Source organism: Cuculus canorus, chromosome 20, assembly GCF_017976375.1.
Source record: "Cuculus canorus isolate bCucCan1 chromosome 20, bCucCan1.pri, whole genome shotgun sequence".
Lineage (NCBI taxonomy): Eukaryota > Metazoa > Chordata > Aves > Cuculiformes > Cuculidae > Cuculus > Cuculus canorus.
The window spans coordinates 2,255,979-2,278,126 of NC_071420.1; the positions used below are offsets into that span (position 1 = coordinate 2,255,979).

The 22,148-nt window shown below is 38.3% G+C and overlaps 1 protein-coding gene across 10 annotated transcripts in view; it reads left to right on the forward strand.

Annotated features, from left to right (window-relative positions):
- The window catches only part of BCAS3 (BCAS3 microtubule associated cell migration factor), a 349,601-nt gene that overhangs the window by 45,048 nt on the left and 282,405 nt on the right, over positions 1-22,148 (forward strand). For all 10 annotated transcript variants that reach the window (XR_008453135.1, XM_054085103.1, XM_054085105.1 and 7 more), the window contains exons 9-12: positions 168-244; positions 12,266-12,342; positions 14,130-14,213; positions 20,239-20,409. Coding sequence is in view for 9 of the 10 variants with exons in the window: in XM_054085103.1 (XP_053941078.1) it covers positions 168-244; positions 12,266-12,342; positions 14,130-14,213; positions 20,239-20,409 (409 nt within the window). In the remaining variant the exon portion in view is untranslated. The remainder of the gene's footprint in view (positions 1-167; positions 245-12,265; positions 12,343-14,129; positions 14,214-20,238; positions 20,410-22,148) is intronic.

Here is a 22,148-nt window from a genome sequence, read left to right on the forward strand (position 1 = left end):
TGGTTGGGATGAGAGAGAATCCTCAATAACTGCCATGTATTGGTAACCTAGCAGTTTATCACTGTAGAATTTATATTGATGCTTTTGAAATAATTACATTTAGATATTGAATCTTTAAACCAATGCATTTAATGTTTAAAGTACGTGTTCCATTTCTGTGTTTTCAGGATACTTGTTGTAGTCCTGCAAGAGAAGATTGCTGCCTTCGACAGCTGTACTTTCACCAAAAAATTCTTCGTTACAAGTATGTATCATAATTGGGTTCAGTCTTTTTGCTCTAGTGGTGGAGTGAGAGAAAACAGACTTTTTTCTTTGTTTGTTTTTATTTCTAAACTCTCAAAGCGGGTCTCTGTGACTTCATTTGGAGTTTTAGGAGATCTGTTGCTTAAATAAAAAATAAAATAAATGGAAGTGTTACTTTGACCCCTTTGCATATTTATTGTTGCTGTAGCTGATTCCTCACTGCTGTGAAGAGCACCTGCACTTGACAGCCATAGGTAGCTGAAAAATTCTTCTGTTTGTTTTGTACAAATACATGCAAAAGGTTCGCGTTTTGAGTTTCAATTTGTACGCAGAAGCAGCAGTTTGTAGATGTTGACAGAGTTCTGCTCACTTGTCATTTTTTATTCTTCTTTAGGCCCACAAAATTTTTTAAAATATTTTTTTTAATGTGTCCTCGCTTAAGCAGACCCCAGAGCTCAAGCAGCTCAGCGAAGTGTGGTACTAGAAAAACTATAGGCAAGTACTTGCCTGCTGGTGATTTGATGTGTTTCTTAAGCACAAAGGAGCTGCTTGCTGGGGCTCCCCCTTGTCCCTCTGTACCCCACCACTCGCCTCTCAGCAGGAGGGGATGGACTCTAACAGGGAAGGTGTTCAAAAGCTCTTCCTCTGCTCTAAGTGTCGCTTTGCTGCCACCGTAATGTAAACACCAACAAAGTATGTGCCCCAGAAAAAAATAACATCTTATCTTTCCGAGCAGGTAGTGACCAGTGCTGCTGTTTAGCAGTTGGAATCATCTCCTAAAATCTGTCCATTACTGAGGGATCCTGAGTTACTTTGGAAGGATCAGAACTTTATTTTTAAAAAGGATAATCTGAAATTCCTTGGGTGTATTGTCAAAGTTCTAAATTATCTTTTCTGTTATCTGTGCTTCTAAAGGAAATGTTAGGAGAAGCCATAATAATAGTTTGAAGCAAAGCAGCGTTATGCAGTAATATTAAAGTTGCCAATAGGTGTCAGTTTCTTCCTGTGCTTTGCTGTAAGATGCTGGGAATCTGCTGGGGTTTGGTGAAGAAAGCCAGATGGGAAGAGACTTGTTTGTGTCCTTCTGTTCCTCGCTCCTCCTTTTTATTGTACCAAAGAGAATTAGGGTACAAGCCTTGTTTTACTTTAGATAAAAAAGCCCCGACTTAGATAAGTGTGTACTTTGACAATTCTTGTGCTTTTCTAATTCCAGGTTGTTATGTTTTGGGGTTTTTTTTTGTTTTTTCTTTTTTCCCCTAAGAGATACTGCAGCTTGTTTTAAGAAATAAACTGTATTTGGGGGAACAAAGATATTTACCAAATTATTTGGAAAACTAAGCTCTTGAAACATCATCAATCACAGTGTATTTCTCTGCCCGTGCTGTGTTTTTAATACGAGTGACTCAAGATGTTCTCAAACTTTGTTCTAGTTCTGGGGTTCGAAAAGCCACCCCTCATTTTATACGGGGCACTTTTGAAAGCTGTGGCACCCTGCAAACAGCTGGAGCTCCTGCCACCACCGCCTTTTCCCTGTCGCCACCCTGGCTTGCTCGTGGCCGGTGATTGGATGCAGTTGGGCAGAGAGACGTGACCTTTTTTCCTAGATGAATGCATTTCTTGGACCTGTGCTGGTGAATAGTTGTCCCGAGGATTTTGAAGCTTAGTTGTTTCACTTAATAGCTTATGCTATCAAGCGTGTGTTATGCTCTGGCATGTTGAAGGCTGCAGGAAAGCTTTTGTCTAAGCTTTCAGCTTTCGTATGTGCTGAAATCTCTCCGACCTAAGAGTATGTCTTTAAAGGCTTAAGTTACTCTGATGTGTTTGAAATTTGATGTAAATGAGCTACCTAGTTAGCTGCATGGGTTTCTGATAGTCAGCCAGCTGGCCAGCAACCGAGCTCTTTGGCTGCTTTCTTTTAATTTTAGCATCAGTTTAAATTGGAAAAGTAGAAATCCCTGAAAAGGAAGCTCGGCAAAAGGTCTTACAGGCCTCTTTGTATTATTGGAGCATCTTTGCTGTGCAGGACAGTCAGCTGGTGTCTCATCTGGGTCCGTCCCGATGCACCTCAGCTGGGCAGCGGCACTAAGAATGTCGCTGGTGGGTCAGAGAATTTCTCATCGTGAAAAAGATTCTCAGCTGTGTTATCTGACTGCTTTTGGCCAGAAGTGGTGGCATAAAAGGTTAAATTAGGATCACTAGCTCTTTGAAGACACTGTTGTTACTGTGTAAACCACTGTGGAGGAGAAAACCCTGGGTTTTTTGTTTTTTTTTTTCCAAGATTTGATGATGATGTGGAACTGACATCTTCCATCCATATCAACTGAGTGGCGTGGGAGCCTTAGAACCTCATTCAAACAGATACAAGAAAACATAATTAACCAGAAGCTCTTGTCCATTTTATTGACTATTTATACATAAAAATTAAATGCAGAATGTACTATTAAAAACAGTGTCAGGAATTCTGAAGCTCGATGTTCCTCAGCAATGCTAATGCAGCTGTGTTGCACATGAGCAGTAGTTGTCTTTCTGTTTTTCTTTTTGTGGTTGAATGTGTAGCTTAATATATTGTTGTAATAAATATACCATAAAATATTCAGGATGTAGAACATGGTCAAGTTCGTGCTGCTGTTGGAATGTTTAACTCCTGCATTTCCTGATTTTCCTTGAGCAAATTTGACGTAGTACTAATCATTTTTCTTTCTGTTTGTGATTGGGTGAAACTGGGCAGATTTCACCTGAGTAGCAGAGAGCCAGGATGGTTTTTGTGCATTTTGTAACAAAACCTCAGTGTACAGGTGCTCCTGCCTTGGTGTGTGAGTTTAAGACAGGTGTTTAAGCTTGAAAGGAAAACATACTGTTGATATCATAGAAGAATTACCAACGTATCCTGTCATCTACCCTGTGTGGTATTCTTATTTCTAAATGTCTGTGAAGGAAAGGCATAGCCTCAGTCTGCAAAGAGCTCGTGGCAGTAACTTCCACACTGTGCTCTCGTCTCTGCTGTGCTCTCGTCTCTGCTGTGCTCATGCTTGGGGCCAGCTCCAGTCCGTTAAGGAAGGGCTCGCATCAAAAAGGAAGGTAAAGCCAAACAGTGATTTTGTGTCCTGCACTCTTTTAAGTGCTGGTGTGGCCAAAATTAATTTGCTTCCAGTAAGAACATGTTTCCTTTGGTCGTTGTGAATGTCAAGGTGTGAATTCTGAATAGGTGTTTAAGTAGTTAAGAGTGTTATTGTGATTCATTTAAGATTCCCATCAGAGCCGTTTTCTGAATCCTGTACATGACAAAACGGTCAGAAACGAAAGTGACGTACAGGGTTTTTTTTTTCTCCTACTTTGCTCTAAAGAATAGATGCAGAAAAGCTGAATTTCATTGATTTCAATTACATCAGTGCTCCTTCAACCCTTCTCCAAAAATGCTTACTTAGTGGAACATTGATGATTATGAAGATAGCCTGATGGAGACTTTCTTCTCTGTAAAGAATATCCTTCCCACCCCTTGGGCCCTAAGTAAAGATTATCACAGATAACATCATGCATGTGGCATCATCTCTGTGTCCGATAACGAGTGCCTGCTCAGTTTCGCTGGCCCTTCCACTCCTCATATTGATATATTCTCCATCCATTATTCCCTAGGGATGGAGACAGTTATTGCAGCCATTAGCTGGCACCACATTTCTATTGATGCTGTACCGCTAGAGCCTTAAGAGGTAATTTTGCAGATTTTAGTCAGAGTACTTTATTGTATATAAAATCTCAAAAGGCTTTCCTAACCACAAGCCCAAAGTTATTCCGTATATGTAAAATGTGCCCCACCTGCGCCTCTCAAAATAAATAAGAACCCCCCCCAAACCAAACACTGTTTGGTGCTCTAATCTGCAATTTGGATTTGGTGTTTGTGCGTTTACTGACACATGCAAGAAATAATGCTGTGATTTCAGTTTGTCACAGGTCTGATCTGGAAATCATCGAGGCTTTTTTGTAGTGTTTTGTTAGCTTTGTCAGAATTCCCTTTCCCTGATCGGCACACAGGGAACAGTTTGATCTCTGTTTTGAAGTAAATACACTTCGATGTCTTATGAGAAGTTCTGTTCATACGTTTCCCTTCTCGGCTGTGATCCATGAGTGGCATTTATCCTGGATATCCCATACAGGATAATAATTGCTAGGATTCCTGTGTCTGCCGAGGGAGACTCTTCACTTTAGATCGAAAGTCCTCAAGGCAGGTGGGGAGTGAGCTCCTGTTTCACATTGTTTTCTTGATCAGTGAAGAGAAGCCAAGTATGTGCCTGGGAATGGTATATAAGCAGTTTTTATTTTTATACACACACACATCTATATAAACACCCCCTTCCCTTTGTGTAATTTGTAACTGCCTTCCCTCAAAGGTGTTGATTCAATCTTGCTTTTACTTTTTAACAGCATTGTTTGCAAGAGCCTTTTCTTCCCCTGAATGTGAGAATCAGCGTATCGCTATTGCAGGATCATGTTGAAATATTTTCTGGAAAGGTCTTCAGGGCAATGTGATAGATTTATGGAAACAAATGCCCTTGTTGCTTACAGAGTGTTTTTCTGTATTGCAGAAAAGTGTAAATAGAACAGAAAATTGTGTAAAGACAGCAACAAGGCATTGGTACCCAAGATGTATGTCAATCATATCTCCTGGGTTTGACGTTTTAAAAAGAATATGTAGAACCGGAAGTGCTGTTTGTTTCTATGTGAGTTATTGTTATCTAAAGCACCCAAATCCTTCATGTTAAAGGGCAAAACAAAGCCATCTTACACACATTGTTCTGCACGAGGAACAAAAACCTCTATAGTAACATTATTATTTATCTCTGTCCAAGTCTCTGAACAGAAAAAGAAAGTAAACCTGAGATTAAAATATATTTTATCCTGAAATCAGCCCAGTTTGCACTGAATTAAACAACCAAGCCTGATAAACATTAAAGGCCACGGATATTTTTGGTCAAAGCCCTGGTATTTGTCTTAGACCCACAGAGTAACAGTAAAATACTTAAAATTGCCGTGATGGAAATGATGTAGTAACAGTGATAGCAGTAATAATAATACTAATGATGATGATGATGATCAGAGATTAAATCTGTAGTCCTTCCTCAAGCTTGTGTGAGGGAATTTGGTTGTTCCAAAGCAGGCTGGCACAAAATCCAGCTCATTGCAGGGCTGGGGCTGTTGTGAACATGACATATAATATGAATATTGCCTTTGATGACGTATGTGTAGCATTTGTGGCTTTACTGTTTCACTTCTGACCTTTTTTTAGTATTAGCGATGATAGTGCCCCTCTGATTTAAAAGAGAGAAGTAAAAGGCTCTGGATGGCAAACATGATTTCACAGTGGGTTGCATGCTGCTGGTTTGCTCTTTTGCTCAGTTTTTATGGGTGATTTTTAAACAGAAGGAAGTACAAGAACAATAGAAGAGTTTCAGAAAGTATGTGACAGTGTGAGAGAAATAACATTTACATAGGGCCTTTCATCTAGAAGGAACTCTGAGGAATTTATAAACAATATTACTTTAAACAGTTTATAAACAAATAAATTTGGCTTGCTTGGTGACGCTTAAAAAACCCCCTCCAAACAAACAAAAAATATTAGATAAAACAACTTATATGATTTGTTTTCTTTGGAATAAACAATGCTTTTGCAACACCAGTATCACTCTGCCCGTTATTTATTGTATATACCCTTTCTGGCATTGATCTGTTTTCCAGCAGCTTTGGATTGCAAGAAAGAAGAATTTAGTTTTGTAACCTTATTAGTATGGAGTGCTGCATATTTCATAAGACCTAGAAAAAAAGATTAATTGATTATAAGCTACATCCAGTGACTGACAAGTAGCACTGCTTTGTGGGTTATTGTAGCTGTTTATTTTAAAATACACGATACCATTGACCTCATGGATTTTTAAAGCAATATCTGGCAAATACCTCAAATGATTAAAGAGAAATGATTCTGGTTGAAAAGATAGGTGTTTTAGAACTTGCTCAGAAAAAATTGTTCAAAAATACTATACATTTAAGATGTCATCTTTAATGAACCTCTCCGTATACAGAAGCAGGAAAATCTTTGTTTATCCGGTGATCTTCTTTCTCAGTCAGGTTTCATTTAGTTTTGCCTTAGGATATTGGTTAACCTTGGAGATCTCCTGCCTTGACCAGTGCTCTTTGTGTTCTCTTACTGTTCTATCCCAGTGTCATTATCATCATATGCAAGATTGCAATATCTTCCATGGTTTGGCACCAGAGGAGGAATCCGAAGAGGATTCTATAATACTACTGCCCGTGCCCACGTTTTGTATAAACACTCACACAGAGAGGGAACTTGAACTAAAGCCGGACACCACCAGAGTGTTCCGCACAGGTACAGGGTGTGGAATATCCATTTTAAAAAAAGTTACAGGAATTATGAGGATTCCTACAACTGATACCAAAAAAAGGATGAGTGTGTAACAGAGGGATTCAGAGAGAACTGGGGAACAGAAAGCAGTGAAAATTATGGGAAAAGGGAAGATTTCCTATTAAAATGACCAGGGGGGTGGAAGTAAGAAAAGAATAACTTCCTAAAATGGTTTTCATTAAAACATAAAACCAGAGTCAAGATGGAGGGGGGGGAAAAGCCTGGCAAATATCACAAACAGGTTTGGGTTTCTCTCTCCCCCCCCTCCCCGGCTCTGGACTATTAAGATAGGTGTAGAGAATTAGAGTGAAATTAAGATACAGCCAGTAGTGTCTTAAAATAAGCGTGTTGAGATGTGTTTGCAGAAAAGCAATGTTCTGGATGCTTCTGATTTGGCTTTTTCATTCCTTTAGCTTTATTCATTCATGCCTTAATTTGCGACACTTTACCCCAAGTCATTTTACACGGTGTTTTACTGAGGTCTGAGAAGGGAATGTAGCCGTGCTCCGGGTAAGGAGCCCCGTTCAGTTATGAGCACATAGTTAAGTAAACTGAAAATAAGTTCTGACTGAGCTCAGATCAGTTGTGACTGTTATTGTCAGATTTTTCTAGAGAGAAACGTTGCCTTCTAGTGCGTGTGTAAGTCTGAATACTTTGGCATGATAAGTTCGTCTTTAGCTCTTCATTAGTCGAGCCTTTCAGACTATGTTGGATGGCCTTGAAGAAAGACTGAGCAAAAGAAATTACAGCCTTAATTATGATAGTGGTTGCTTCTGGGAGAAAATGGTCATTAAAATACTGCGTCTCCACCTGCATTGCCTGTCTTTTTAAACAGGTCGTGTTGGTACGTGTTGTATTTAGTATAAATGCGGAGGTCCTTAGAGCACATACATCCTCTGTGCTTTGTGAATGAAGTGGGCGCACGCACGGAGCACGGCTGAAGGTATTGATTGGACTGGTAGCACTACTGTGGATAACGGACACAAGTCCCAGGTTCTCATCAAGAACTGAGCTGGTGAAAGCTTAGGTGCTCATGAACTTTTAATTGCCTTTGAGACTCCAAAGGTTGTGTGGTTGGATGTGAAGTAGCAAACCGCTAAGGTTTTATGGAGGTAGTGAGTCCATACAGTGCTTAGCCCCCAACTCTCCATCCCATACTCGACTTCTGTGTTTCTATCTATACATATATAATATATATTAAATATATATGCGTACACATGTATATGTTATCTTTTTAAAGTTTTTTTCTTGTGGAAAACCTATGGGGCTTGATGAAGAGCTGCCCCAATGCAAATGGTTCACGTTTTCATAGTGGCATGTTTTGTGATTTATTGGCTTAATCTCTGTTATAGCTGACATGACTTTTAATGGCCTGTTCCTCTTAACAGTATTTTCCCAGTGCGCTGTTTGTTTAAAAGCTAAGTGGGAGGAGAGGAATGTGTTGCTCTTCTCTTCTTGGCTGCTGTCTGTGCATTCACGCTGCCATTACTGAAGATAGAGGATGAGGTTTTTAAAAACAATTTAAGAGAAGGACTGTAGCCTTAGTTTTCCATAGGAGCATAGATGAATGGAAAGATCCGGAGTCAGAGAAAAGCATATTTGTGTGGGTATTGTGCATATTTATGGAGCAGAGGAGGTGATTTTGTTAATTATGGACATATGGATAGGAATCTCTGAAGGGTGGTAGAGGTTTTCATAAAAGCAGTTGGAAAATAAAGTATAACACGCCTTCTCTTTGCTCACTCATTAAGCAAACACTTGCATAGCTCTTTGGAGAACTTTAAGTGACTTCTGTGATTCCTATATTCTCAATAAAACTGAATATGAGGTACCAGGGTGCTACTTGTGAAATCCTCGGCTGTTGGCTGAGGCCTTAATCAGAGGGAGCCCGGAGCCGGTTTCTTATTCGTAGGTGCTGCCAGCACCTGTTAGAGTTCTTGGGCGTAGGAACTTAGTCAAGTTAGCAGAATAACTTGTACTTTCAATCAGATTTTCAAAATAATATTTTTTATACTATTACCTTTTCACAGCTTTAGTGTAGTGCATTTCCTCTGTGTGCCATGGGAAAGAACAAAGGGAGAGAGTAACCACATACTCCAAGGTTTTTTAAATAGTTTGCAGTAGGTTTTCACCTATATTTTTGTGGTGACTGTCCCAGTAAAGCTTATTTAAAGATCAGATGTTTTTTAGTACTTGCTTGATTTGCTGTACTTTTGGAAGGACTTTCCCTGAGTGATCTTTTCTTGGATGACCTCTCCATACTGTCATTAAAACTTGGAAACTTTGGTCTTCTTGACAGTTAGTTCTGCATTCTCATTATGTTCATTCCTATTGTAAACATGCTAAAGTTGCTGCTGTGGTTGCTTAGAATGGCTTTTTCCTCAGTTGTTTTGAAGTTTAATAGAAATAGAAGTTAATCTTTAAGAGAGTTAGGCTGGTAACGATTGGATGGCCGAACTCGATAGGTCACGCTGTGTCTGTCTTTTCATTTGCCCAGTAGATGATGTTCTGCTGACTCCAGCTGTTTTTTTGGAAAGCAGAAAAACAATTTGCTTTTCCTTCCCATAAAGTATAACCCTTTGTTTATCCTTGTACTGCTGCAAGTTTCCAAAATGCAGAGACTTGCAAAGAGAAGAAAAGGAGGAAATAGCTTTTTTTTTTTTTTTAATGCTGTTTTTCGTATCGGAGAGTAGGGTTTAGTACTGACTTGAATTGTTGACCTCTGTAGGGATTATTATTAGAATGGGCTGATGCGTGTGTGGAGCTGTGTCTGATTGACTGAGTGCAGTTCATGGAACACACTCCCCACAGTGGGGTTGGTGAAGACAGTTGTAGTTTTTGCTATGATAACCTTATTCTTTTTATTTGATTAATTTTTTTATTTGAAGAATAATAGTTTTTGTAGTTCTTGATTTACTTCAGTTCAAAGAAGTAATTGAGACCAGCTCCCTTTCCGAGCAAGACCTTTCTTTCTGTTATGAGTTGTTGAATTGCTGGGGTTCCGTCATTCCAGCGCAGCAGTGCATCTGCTGGCTGATGCTCCTCTTATTTTCTGCTGCAAGGATGTTATGAAGTGCTTGCAGGGTTTGGGAAATGCAAGTGTCTGGTTCTAAAGTCACAGCAGAGACTTATATGCTGGGGAGGATCATCTGACAGCTTTAATGATATAGTTTATACATAAAAGGGAAGAAAAATAAATAAAGTTTGGGGGACCTGAATGTCTTTACTGACCCAGGCAAGTGTCGCTGAGGCAGAAGTTGGCATTAAAACCTTACTGGTTCTGATCTATAATGTCATCGGAAGAACACGTTTGTATTTACAACCTGGGGTTGTATTTTACAACCTTTTTTGCTTTCTTTGTTCCTTAAGAGGCTCTGGCTACCCACATTTTATGCGCTTCTGGAATGCAATAACAATTGTGGCATCATCTCTTCAGAACTCGCTTTCCTTCCTGAGATCAAGTCAGTGATAAAGCCTTACAAAATATTCACTTGGTTTTGCTTTGCTGGCCTGAGATGGATTTAATTGGATGAATTGCTGCTTTTCTCCTTCCATTGCTTTGTGACCTTTGAAATAGCTTGCTATGATCTTTTGAATTTTGCAATACCCTCACTGCTCAGCTCTAAAAATGAAATAAGAAGCTGTTTGTCTTAGAAGGCACGAACAGTGCAGCAGCTGTTTCTGCATTTGCCCGACAAAATGCTGTCAAATGTGTCTTTAAGTGTTGTCAAATGTCAGTTTAAACTTACACCGTCCCGCTGGACTTAACACCCTCCTACGCACCTTTTTCATCATTTTGCAGGCATTGAAAATAATGCCACTTAACATAAAAGTCTGTTGTCCTCACTAAATGCTCTGTACAGTTTGAGGGTTGGTATGAAAAGACCCTGAGATTTGCAAAAAGGGGGAGGCGAATAGGTTTGTTTGTTTTTACTGTGGTTGCGCGATCGGTGTCACGAGTCTGACACAAGAGGGTTTGGGGCAGCAGAAGCTCAGCTGGCCGTATCTTGCTTTTTTTTTTTTAAGATATTGCTTCTTGGCATGCAGCGTAGGATTTTATGCAATAAATTGCAGCTCTTGGTTATATGTGGTGTTCTAAAACGCTCTTTGCCTGATCTTAGTGCTGCTCCTGCCGGTGCTACAGCATCAACTCATCAGGGCTCTTTAAAATGAGACACATGGCTAAGTTTTTAAATGTTTTGTTTCTTGGCCAACCAGTGAAAGAGAAAATATGAATTACTGAATTATCTGTATTAGACTAAGAACTGATGAAAACAGAGATTAACCATTTGCTTGATAGTCCTTTCTTTGCCCCCACTCTCTCCCCTCTTATGCAATATTTCTTTGTTATAGCTCTGTTTTAGTGTACCGGAACGGATTTAGGTCTGGTAAATGGCATCGCTCACCTGGCTGACGGTCCTAGCTGAAGTTTGAACACTCAAGCTCAAATCTTATCAGGGCCCTAATCAGTAAACAGTTTTGTGGCTTCATCCTTATGACTTCAGTATCTGAACTTGCAGACTCTTACCTTGACAAAGGATCCCACCGAAACCAGCCTGCTGGAACGAGCCAGCACGGGCGTTTGCAGTGCCAGGGCTGGAATACTAAAGTTCAGATCCAGCCGTGGGATCTGAGTGCTAAATACAGGCAAGGGTTACGTGCTGGTGTAGAACACCCACAGGGGCTTCATCTAAAGTGATGAAAAACAAAGGAGGGGAAACGGGACATGGAAATGGGACAGTAACAGCACTTAGGATGAGGGTCACCGTGCTGCTTTGAGTTCTTTATTCCTTAGGTTTTTCATTTATGTTTAAGCATTATCTAGTTGTTTTCAACTGTTTAATATTCTATGGTTTTAATAGTTAATAGCGTGATATTCATTGTTGGTTTTGAGGGGATTTTTTGCTATTTTTTTTGGTTTTTGACTGCATTTAACATGGGCCTAATTAATTTCAAGCCTTGCCATGTTTTTGTTCAGTGGCTTTCTACTATAGGTATTTTCACCTTTTAATCCTCGGGAATAATTTTCTATTTTATGTTCATCTCTATACATGTGTATTTATCTATTTTTAATGATAACACAAAGTTAATGGAAAGCAAGTGAACAATGGAAACTTTGCCACTGGTTTTAAAGGACTTACAGATTCTGTCATTCTGTAAAGTAAAGTGTGTGCAAAAGTATTTTGAGAGGCCAAGGGCATGTATATAGAATCATTAAAAACAAGACTAAAAGCACAATATACCCTTTCATACCATGAAAATCTAGAAGAGTTTGAAGCAAACTTAAACTGCTGACCAATAGAAAGATGTCAATCAAGTGAAATTAATTAGAATGTGAAGGTACAGAGCAATCCAGTCTAACTTAAATACTGCACTCACCCCACTGTATCAAAATAGCCTTAAAAAATGCAAACATAAGGAGAAATGAGTTTTTACACATAATTAACTGTTCAAAATGGCTAATCTAACCACAGTCTTATCTTTGGGAACAAAAATGCAAGCATTTACTGTTCTTGTTTAGACTTTTTGTTTTCTTGGCAATAAATACATTTTTTTTGTAAGAAGTCATTAAGATATTTCTTAATGTTGCTTTTTAAAACTTTTCAGGCTGCTATCCTTGTCCAGGGCCAAACATGAATCCTATTGCTCTTGGGAGCCGTTGGCTTGCTTATGCAGAAAATAAGGTAAGAAAAGGTTTAGCTTCAAAAAAGACTTGCCTTTCTTCCTAGATTTCATTCTAGCTTTTGTTATATAGGGAGGCAGGGGGTAGAAAACAAGGTCTCAGAAAAAAGCTGTGTGAAAAAGATGATGTGTAAAAGACTGGCATAACAACAACGGACCTAATCTTTGACCCACAGCGCTTGTGCCCTGGTGTTCATATAGGTCATAGCTTTACTCTCCACGTGTGATTTCAGCTCGTGACCTTGAGGGTATAGATATGTAAGTAGCGTAGGCAGAGAATACAGCTATCGCCATGTGTTTTCACTGAGATGGCTCAGTAATCAACCTGTTTCGCATTTTGAAAGTCTAAAGCACAGAATGAGACATCTCTCAAAGGCAAGTGGGGATTCTTGGACTCTGTTTAGGGAAACTGAGTCTGGCAGAGCCAGGGAGTTTGTATGGAACAACAAGCAATGCACTTTGGAAATTAGGAAGTAGCATAAAAATGAACACTTCTAGAGATCTGTGCTGAAATTGTGAGTCTCCAGGAAAAAAGAAAAAAAAAAGAAGAAAACATTGAATTAATTTTTCTTATTTCTAGAAGCAAAAGAAGAAATTAGATCCAAAGCAAAACAATTATCACTGTTCTTCCCCAGCCCTAGGCCGGAGAAGTGATTGTGTTTAAAGCCTGTAGTGTCTGAAAACTTTACATTCACCTTCTAATGCCTTATTTTTATTTCAAGGCAGATGTTTTTTCTCCCTTCCACCTGTGACTGGAATAGCTGTTTCTTGAGCTGAACCAGAAATTATCAGAGAGGCAGACTTTAGAAATATGTTTGTTGCTACACCTTTTCAAGCACAACTGATTTCTCTCCAGGTTGAGGCCTACACTTTCTTTAAAGCCATGCCTGTGTGGTTTTGTAAAACTTAAATATCAGCCTGGGATTTGAAAAGTACTGCAGTAAAAAATATAACCCACTGATCAGGTGAAGAATTGTATCACAAAAGGAATTTAAGTGGCTTGTGTGTTCCCAGGTATATTCACTGAGGACTTCTCTTTTCTCCGTAGTTTACTTTTATGTAGATACTTAAATATAATCAGGAAAGGAAAGCTTGTAGAAACAAATACATCTTACAGTGATTTTTACCTTTCTTTTAGCTAAAACAGTTGAACAGGCAACATGCTCTGTATACAAGCAACAAATACCTGTAGTTTTTTGCCACTTTATATAGTCAGAAGCACAGATTGTATTGTTAGTTGGGGTTCGAAGGCAAAAACTGCTTTTGTCGGCTGATGGCAGGTAGAAGAACCTTGTTTTGATTTATTAATTTTGAAAGAGGACAGTTTAAGGTAAAACCCGTGTACATTCCTTTATCTATTAAACGTAAAGTCTAAAGTAGTTCTTTTCCTTTGTCATTTCTTTGCTTGCTAGTCATGAAAAGGAGGGGAAAGCCACACTCAAATTCTTAGAATATCAGATATTTAATGTTACATATACATGGCTAAAGCTTTTGATTATATTTATTTAAATTTATTTGTGGTATTGCTGCCAGACCAAAAATCCCACCATTTCAAAGTTTATGAATTCTTAGTGACTACGCATCTTGTAATTGAAAACTGGAGTGGAGTACGCGACAGTCTGGGTGGCACCCAGAAGATTATAAAAAGGGGTTAAGTGTCTCAGCAGGGCTTTTTGCTATTTGTAGGAAAAAACATACCACTGTACATGATAAATAAGAGCTATGGTAATGGGTTATGGGTTTGTGTAGTTTAATAGTAGTTACTTGGTTGCTGTCTTTCTTCTTATAGCTGATCCGATGCCATCAATCCCGTGGTGGAGCCTGCGGAGACAACATTCAGTCTTATACTGCCACAGTCATTAGTGCTGCCAAAGTGAGTACATCATCTGCTGCTGGGAGAGGTTATCGTGTAGGATAATTATTAGGTTTCCCTGCAGAATTGTACTGTGTGTCATCGCCCCCCGCCCTTTCACCAAAGGGGAAAAAACAGTGTAAAAACCATCCAAGCATTAGCACCATGCCTATGGTCCTCATCCTGCGCAGCTCCGAGGAGCCATTGTGTTTCACAAAGTATTTCTGTCCTTCTGAGCTGATGTTTTGAAGTTATGTTTCTTGCAAACAGCTATTCCTAGTAGTGACCCCTGTTATAGTAAAACGGATTTCTATCATAGCTATTCATAATATTACAAATTTACATGATTAGAAATCAACAGTGTGAATTATTAGTCTTTTAACATCATGAAAACTGAGTTTACATGTGCGTGGTGCTTTTTGGACTCAATCACACTAGCATTATATGTTTTAATCTCACTGAAACATGACAGCAGAGTACTGGAGCTAATTAATTACCTGGCAGCTTTCTTTGAAGGTTGGGGTTTATTAATGACTGTTTACATATAGGTTCCATTGCCTAGTTTTCTTAGATCAGATGACATTACAATATCCCTCTGTTTTCAGAGAAATGTCTGGGTTTTCAAAGGATCGAAAGATTATGGCTTGGAAAACTCTTAAATGAGCCAAAGAGTATGCGGAGCTGTTTTAATGCACACTCCCCCCCCCTCACCGCATACTCGCACACACGCACGCACACACACACAGAGTGAGTTTTGGCATTGTCTGGCAAACTTCGTGCTGATTACAAGCTTTCATTGCAACCACTAGCCTTTTCATTTCTGATACACACAACAAAACAAATCTAATAATAGGAATTAAATGACAGCACAGAGCAGAGAGCTCAGTGTCACTGAAGAAAAAAACAGTTACAAGAACCCACAAAGGGAGACATAGGGCACGCCATCTCGTGTAAAAACAAAACAAAATCAAACGTATTTCATCAGCTTAGCTTTGGACACAATCTCACTGTGGCTGGAGGAGGAGAAAAATCACAGTTTCCTACGTTGTTGAGGAGAACTTGAATTGCTGGTCTTCTGAAGAGGTCTGAAATTTGCTGTATCTTTTTGCATACCTTCACCAGCAAAAACAAAAGGGAGAAGGGAGAAATCTCCTCAAACTCCTTCAGTCTCAGCAACAATAAGATTATTTTTTTATAGCACAGATAAGTTTGAAAACCGAACTGGCTTAGTACGATCAGCCACAGTTATGATCAGATGTGGCAAAACCTTACGAACAGATCACTGTACTGCCAAAGCCAATCCCAGTCACGACTGAAGAAGAAAGGGCCAAAGCTTTTTAAACCATATAGTGGTTGTCAGAACATTCCGGTAGCCATCAAAGACTAAGCTCTATTTTCTTTGATGTTTTTCAACAGACTAAATGTAAAATAGGAAGATCTCTTTTGTAGCCCTTACCCCCAAGGAGTGTGAGTGACCAGGTTTAAAGCCAGTAAGGACCAAGATGTTGGCCTCACCTCCTGCTGGCAAGGATCATAATCCAGAAATTCCCACGTTAACCTGAATGTATGCGAACACTAAAGTGGTGAAGTTGCATCACGTGAATAGCTACAGAAGATAAAGTGTGTTTATAGTCATAGGAGAGAAAAGAGTGTTAGGCTCTCTGCAGAGATAAAGTAATAGTGAAAGAGAGGGAAGCGGCTAATTGTAAGGGCGCTCTCTCTGTACCGCTTTATGTTTTGCCTAGCACATTGCTTTTGCTCTCGATGGCCATTAGATGTTACAGCAATACACAAGATTAATACTAATGTACCTTTAAATATTTGCATGATTTGCTCTTGAATATATTTCAGCCTCACTGTATTAATTTGTTATTTGTGTGTAAGTGAGCAACGCTAAATCTGAAAAATATAATTTATTACCGATTTCACTGCATCTTGGCTAGCAAGTTTATCTTATCTATCAAGTTTTCATCTCTGATAACGGAAATGCTGACTTTCTTGTTGGCAAATACAGACTGCAAATATAGTTGCTCTTTGTCCATCTTGTTACCTCACCGTAAACTTAAGTAAGTCTTCATTTATAAATCTCTGCTGCTGTTGTATCTTATCAGTCTGCAAAGGCTGGTAATTCATTTCCTTTGATCAGCAGAGGTATTAGCTTTTTTGAAAGTGGATGTCCTTTTCTGTTCCCTACACTGCTGCTCTTTGGTTTAGAAGTGCTTCCATGAGAATTCTTGTTTTGTCAGATTATCTTGGGTTACAGCCTTTTCTCTGTTTGGGCTCATTGAAGGAAGTGAAAGAACTTTCCTATAAAGGAGAAAGATAAAGGTGAAAGCAAAGAGGAATTTCAACAGGGTCACTTTTGAGAATTACCTTTCAGATCCTCCGTAGAAGGTCTCAATGGCAGTGCAGAGTATTTACTTTAATGGTATTCCCTTTGATGAGACGTGTTTTTCAGTGTCCTGGTACTGACTGGAGGGTTTGTCCTCGGTGTGATGTACTGATGTGTACTGTTCTTGGTGCAGCAAATACATTTCTTCCTTAATCAGATAACCTAGGAGTCAGAAGCTCCCCTGTTAGCCAAGGATACCAACGTCAAAATCGTGGTCGCGTTGGAGTGTGTTGTCTCCTGATGCCCAAATTCCTGTTATTCTGGTAACATTGTGAAGAATTTCTTTACATTCTTAACATTTCAGTTTAGGTTAATGTTTAGCAAAGATAAACTGATGCATTTGGAAAAATGAAAAAAACCAAAAAACTTGTTCCTTATGGGCTTCTTTTCCCTCCAGTTGAACGGACACAGTAGAATGGAAGTAGAGTATTTTTCAGAATAAACCCCATTGTTACTGAACAGTATTAGTGATGGGAAAATATTCAGGTTTGAGGTAAGCATCCAAATATGAAATTGCTTCTTATAATTATCCGTATTTATCCACTTCGAGTGCAGAAAGGAAAGGGACGTAGGAAAAGATATTCTTATATCTCTACCCTTGTTATTTTTCTGATGTCATGTTGAAGAGAGGTTTGGTCCCACCGTGTCCTTGGGTGACTCACATTTCAGTTCGCTCTGTTGTGTTCGTGCAGTCCTTCCCCATGCTGGTGTGCATCCCTAGCAGTCAAACTTGCTGTGCTGTTTAAGATGAATTTCCTAATAGGTTTCTTCCCTGTTCTACCTCTTTTCAGAATATTCAGCAGGAGCAGGAAAGGGATACGTCTTCACAAAACACGAACTATTCAACAATCACTTAGTTTTTAACTTCAGTCTGTAATTCATTGCATGTTCATTTTGCTCGAACTAACCATGAGGCTTTCATACTGTTCATTACCAAGGCATATCTTTTTTTAATCTCCTTCTCCTTTCTATGGAGTTTTCATTTGTAAACAGAATTCATGAAAAATGTGTTTATTATGAGAAATGGGAACAATATATTATTTTGCCATTAAAAGGACCCAAGACCTGTGTTGGAACAAAACAGCCTAACAAGCACTGAATGGTGCATTTAAGTTTTCTCATCAAATTAAAATTGTACTTATTTTTCAATTGAATGAGGTATGAGTGAATACATTTGTTTTAATTAAATATGTGTTCCTTCATACTTGAATGACTGTGAACAGCCTTGTTTTTTCAGTAGATAGGGTACATGTGAGCATACAATTAACTTGTGTGTTTGCACAATGAGCATCGCTGTTACAAAGGGAATTGGATCGAGTATTTTAATTTTATTTATGAGAAAATTGCACTGAGTATGCACTGGCAGCTCCCATCGATGAGAAAAGAACTGCGACACTGCAAACTTTAACCTATTTCATTTAAAATGTATTGGGCCTGTCAAATGTCTAGCATCAAATTATAAACCAAGTTCTTCTCACCTCATAACTTCTTTAGTTGATTCTTTCTCCATATCTTTTAATCCTATAGTGGTAAAGTGATTTAGCCAAGGCTGCATCTGTTTTCTCTTGTTACCTGATAACTTCTTAATGAGTACTAACAGCTTATGTGAGAGCAAGGTCATTAGCTCTAATGGATCGAGGGGACAGCTGATATGGCATGGGAAAGGTTAAAGATTACCAGAGAAGTTTTTGCAAATATACACATAGCACAAAGAAGTAAGTGCTGTAATGGTTTTGCACTGATGTTTCAGAGCTAATGGCCTCAGCCACATCTTTGTACACCTATTACTTCTTAGTAGTCCCGCAGTCACCGTCTCCTCTAACATGTAACAGCAAGTCATTTGGCTAGATAAGCATGTTGATTTTTTCCTCAAGAGCTATAAATTTATACCTGGCACTTTGTCATCTGATTTCCCTAGTTACGATATTAAAGATACTTTATAAAGCAGGTCAGTTACAATTCTGGGTCTTTTAACTCGCATGGGTATTTTACCCTATAGTACTTCTGTACCGATTTCTCTTCCCTGCTGCATAAACTACCACTGCATTTTATACAATTTTAACTGCTGCCCAGAGTACTGCCTTGTGGGGTTTTGTAAGGAAAGTGTCTGTTGAAATGCATTCTTGTGATGGCACTGGGTCTATTTTAGGTCTGTTCCTTGGATATTGTCGTCTGCTTTATGTTACATTTTTCAATCTCCTGCATTTGCCGCTGTTAAAATTTGTTTTATTCTCATTTGTTGTATCTGAGTATAAAAAGAAATAATAAGAAACAAATGGCAGGATATTACTAAAGACTTTAAACCCCAAAGACATTCCTATGATAAAGGCATGGCTCGATTTTAAGTGGTAGTATCTCCATTAGCATTAATGGGGTAAGTACATCAGCTGAGGCATCTCAGAGGTTAATCAGGCTTCCTGGCTGGATATTGCCATCAATACAGTGTGGCGCCTAATTCTGTTGGCCCTTCAGAGGTTTTCCTGACAACACACTAACAGACTTTGTGTAAGTCATTTCCTATGAATTATTAAAACAAACGTTTGGCTGCTAATTGATGAACACTAATGTGTTTTCTAATCACTGCAGTTTGAGATTTTAGCACTAAACAAAGCAGTTGCAATTGATTTGTGGCTGCTTCTTGGTTTCAGCCTGTGATCCGTACATCTTTTTTCCTTTTCAATTTAGCAGGCAGCTTAGCTTGTCTTTTTAGTTAAGAATTGGCTTGTTATAATGTAGTTCCATTCTGATATCTTTTGCTATTCCTTATTTATATTGCATAATAAATCTGCTCAATTCTTTATAGGCAAACAAGGCGCAGTCCTTGATTCAAGGAGAAAATATTTAAAGTTGTAGTTTGGATTGTTTTTCTTTAAATCTATATCTTTCCTACTGTGTGTATTCTCCTTCTTTCTCCAAAGAAAAATAGAACAACGTAAAACAATCTTCGGCATCTTTAGATGATAAAAGCTGATGCAATGAATGTTTTCAAACCCACATCTGGAAAACACGCAGACTATGGAAAGTCGCGTTATTTGTAATGGGATACGTGTGTACAGAGTTGTCCTTTCTAGTTCCACGAGGATGGCAGTTTTGATTTTGCTGGGTTTGAGTCCCATATTCAGTTTTAATGCTGCGAAAAGCATAATTGCTGCGATACAAATGAATGTGTCTGTCATATATATCAAAGGCCAAACTCCTCGTCTCTTGCACTTGTGCAGAAGACACAACTATTTCCGCATTAACTATGAGGGGCCTTAAGTATTTCTCTATGTAACGCTGTCCTCTGCATGCACCCATCTTGGCTTCATCATTTGATTCTCTGAATTATCCATGCTCCATACCTCTCGGAATAAGTAAATAAAAAAGTTAAAGAAAGAAAAAATGATAACATTTAGACATCATTAAAATATTTCTTCTTTTCAAGAATGTTTTGGAATAATTTAATTCCAAAATAAAGGTGATTGCTTCAACTTGATAGGATGATAAATCTTTTAAAGATGTTTGTTCCATACAGCCTTTTGCAGTTTATATATCACTTATAAAACATTTGGTTTGAGGGCTTCTTGTGTGTGCAATCTAGTGTTGAGAAAAAATTCAAGATAGATCCACAAAACAGCCCTAAATGTCATTTATTGGTTCTCTCTCTTTTTATAGACGATAAAGACTGGACTTACAATGGTTGGGAAAGTAGTTACACAGCTGACAGGGACGCTGCCTTCAGGAACAACCGAAGAAGAAATTTTAGCTCATAGCAACATTCGTCGAAGTCCGCTGGTGCCTGGAATCATCACGATAATTGATACAGAGACAGTTGCAGAAGGGCAGGTAATATGGCTCGCACAGAATCAGAATTTGCATTCATTTTAATCTAAATGTCAGGAAACTGTACTTTGTGCTTTTGAAAATGAAAAAACAGATGAGATTTTTGCTAGGTCAGAAACTTTTACAGACACACACAGCTGTGATACAGTCCTATTTGGGACTGAAATTAAGCCAAAATATATATTGTCCTTAGAACATATTTATGTGACACTTTGACAAGATCAAGTGTGAAGTGTCACATTTTGTCTCTCTAACACTTGTTCGTAATTGACATTGATTTATGCTGATCAGTTGAAATGTATGTGTAGTCTGATTATATTTATTAACGTATAATGTGGCTGGAAAATGTGATCTTCTAGCAACACAGCGAATTGTTGAATTCCAGTTTAAAAACAGATGATGAGTGAAGTTGGATATAAAAGCTTACGATTTTACATATATTTTAGAACTACAATGTAATCAAGCGTGATGCTGTGTTGTGAGGCGTATGTACTGTTTTACTAATATTACACAGTACAGTGCATCAGGCAAAATAATTTGTGAAGAATCCACACCATTATTGCACAAACTTTAAACTGTCTCTTCTGTTTGTTTTTATCGATCATTTAATTTTTAAGTGTCTGGCCCTGGAATTGATGTTTATGCAGGACTCCCAAACACTTCATTATTCTGTAACTATTTTGTAAAATATTTTCCCTGAATGTTCACGTTTATTGAATTTAAAAAAGAAAAAATCCAACTTTTTTCTTGTTTTCCCCTGTTTTTCTGATGCTTTCTGCAGATAAGTTAGTAAGGTATTAATGACAAATCAGTAGTCAAGTTTTTTACTCTTCTTGCCTGCAAGGGAAACAAAATATTTTACTTGAAAACAAACAGAAGAAAGTAACCCCTCAATATGGTGTTTGAGCTGTGGTTGTTCCTGAGAATTAGTTTTGGAAGCATGTAGCGAAGTCATGTTACATCGAAAGGAGGTTGTTCATATAACATTAGAGGCCTTTATTTGCAACATTAAAAGAAAAGAGAAATGAAAAGAGGAGAATGGAAAAAAAAGAATGTATTCTGCTTAAGATTTTCGAGTCTTCAAGTAAGTCTATTAACTGTTGGGGGTTTGCTTTTCTTTTCTGAAAAAAAGGTCTTTTGGCTGATCGTATACTGCCTGAAAATAAAAAAAAAGAAGAATATTGCTTCATGAATTTCTCATGAAGCTTTGTTAAATGCGGTCATTATTTCTGGTGGTCACTGTCTGCGCTTTGATTCTTCTGCATAGGCCTAGGGAAAAAAAAATATCTTAAGTTTTTAAGTCTTGTTGTTGTGTGTGATTTAGAGGTTTTATGAACTTGTCCTCTGACCTTAGCAATAGTAGGGAGCTATCAAGCCGAAAGGGCACTATGGAAAAGTAGTTGTAAAAATGATAACGCTTCCCTTGTCCAAATAGTGCTGCTGTAACATAAATAAGCCATCAGTTCTTGTGAAATAATTTTGTCTTGAATCTCTAGGGAAGGAGGCTTTAAGTTACGGATCCTAGCAGTATGTCTTCCATTCGCATTTTGTAATTGGAAGTTTTAAAATGCTATTAAATTAATAATTTATTTTCAGTGCTGAAACTTGCTTTCAGAATTAACTTTTTTTTTTTCCCCAGGAAAAATAAAATAATGTTTCTTTCGCATTGTTACTTTTTCACGGTACAGAAGCGTTTTTAGCAATCTTTTCTTACTGAAATATGCATCTAGCAAAAAGAAAGT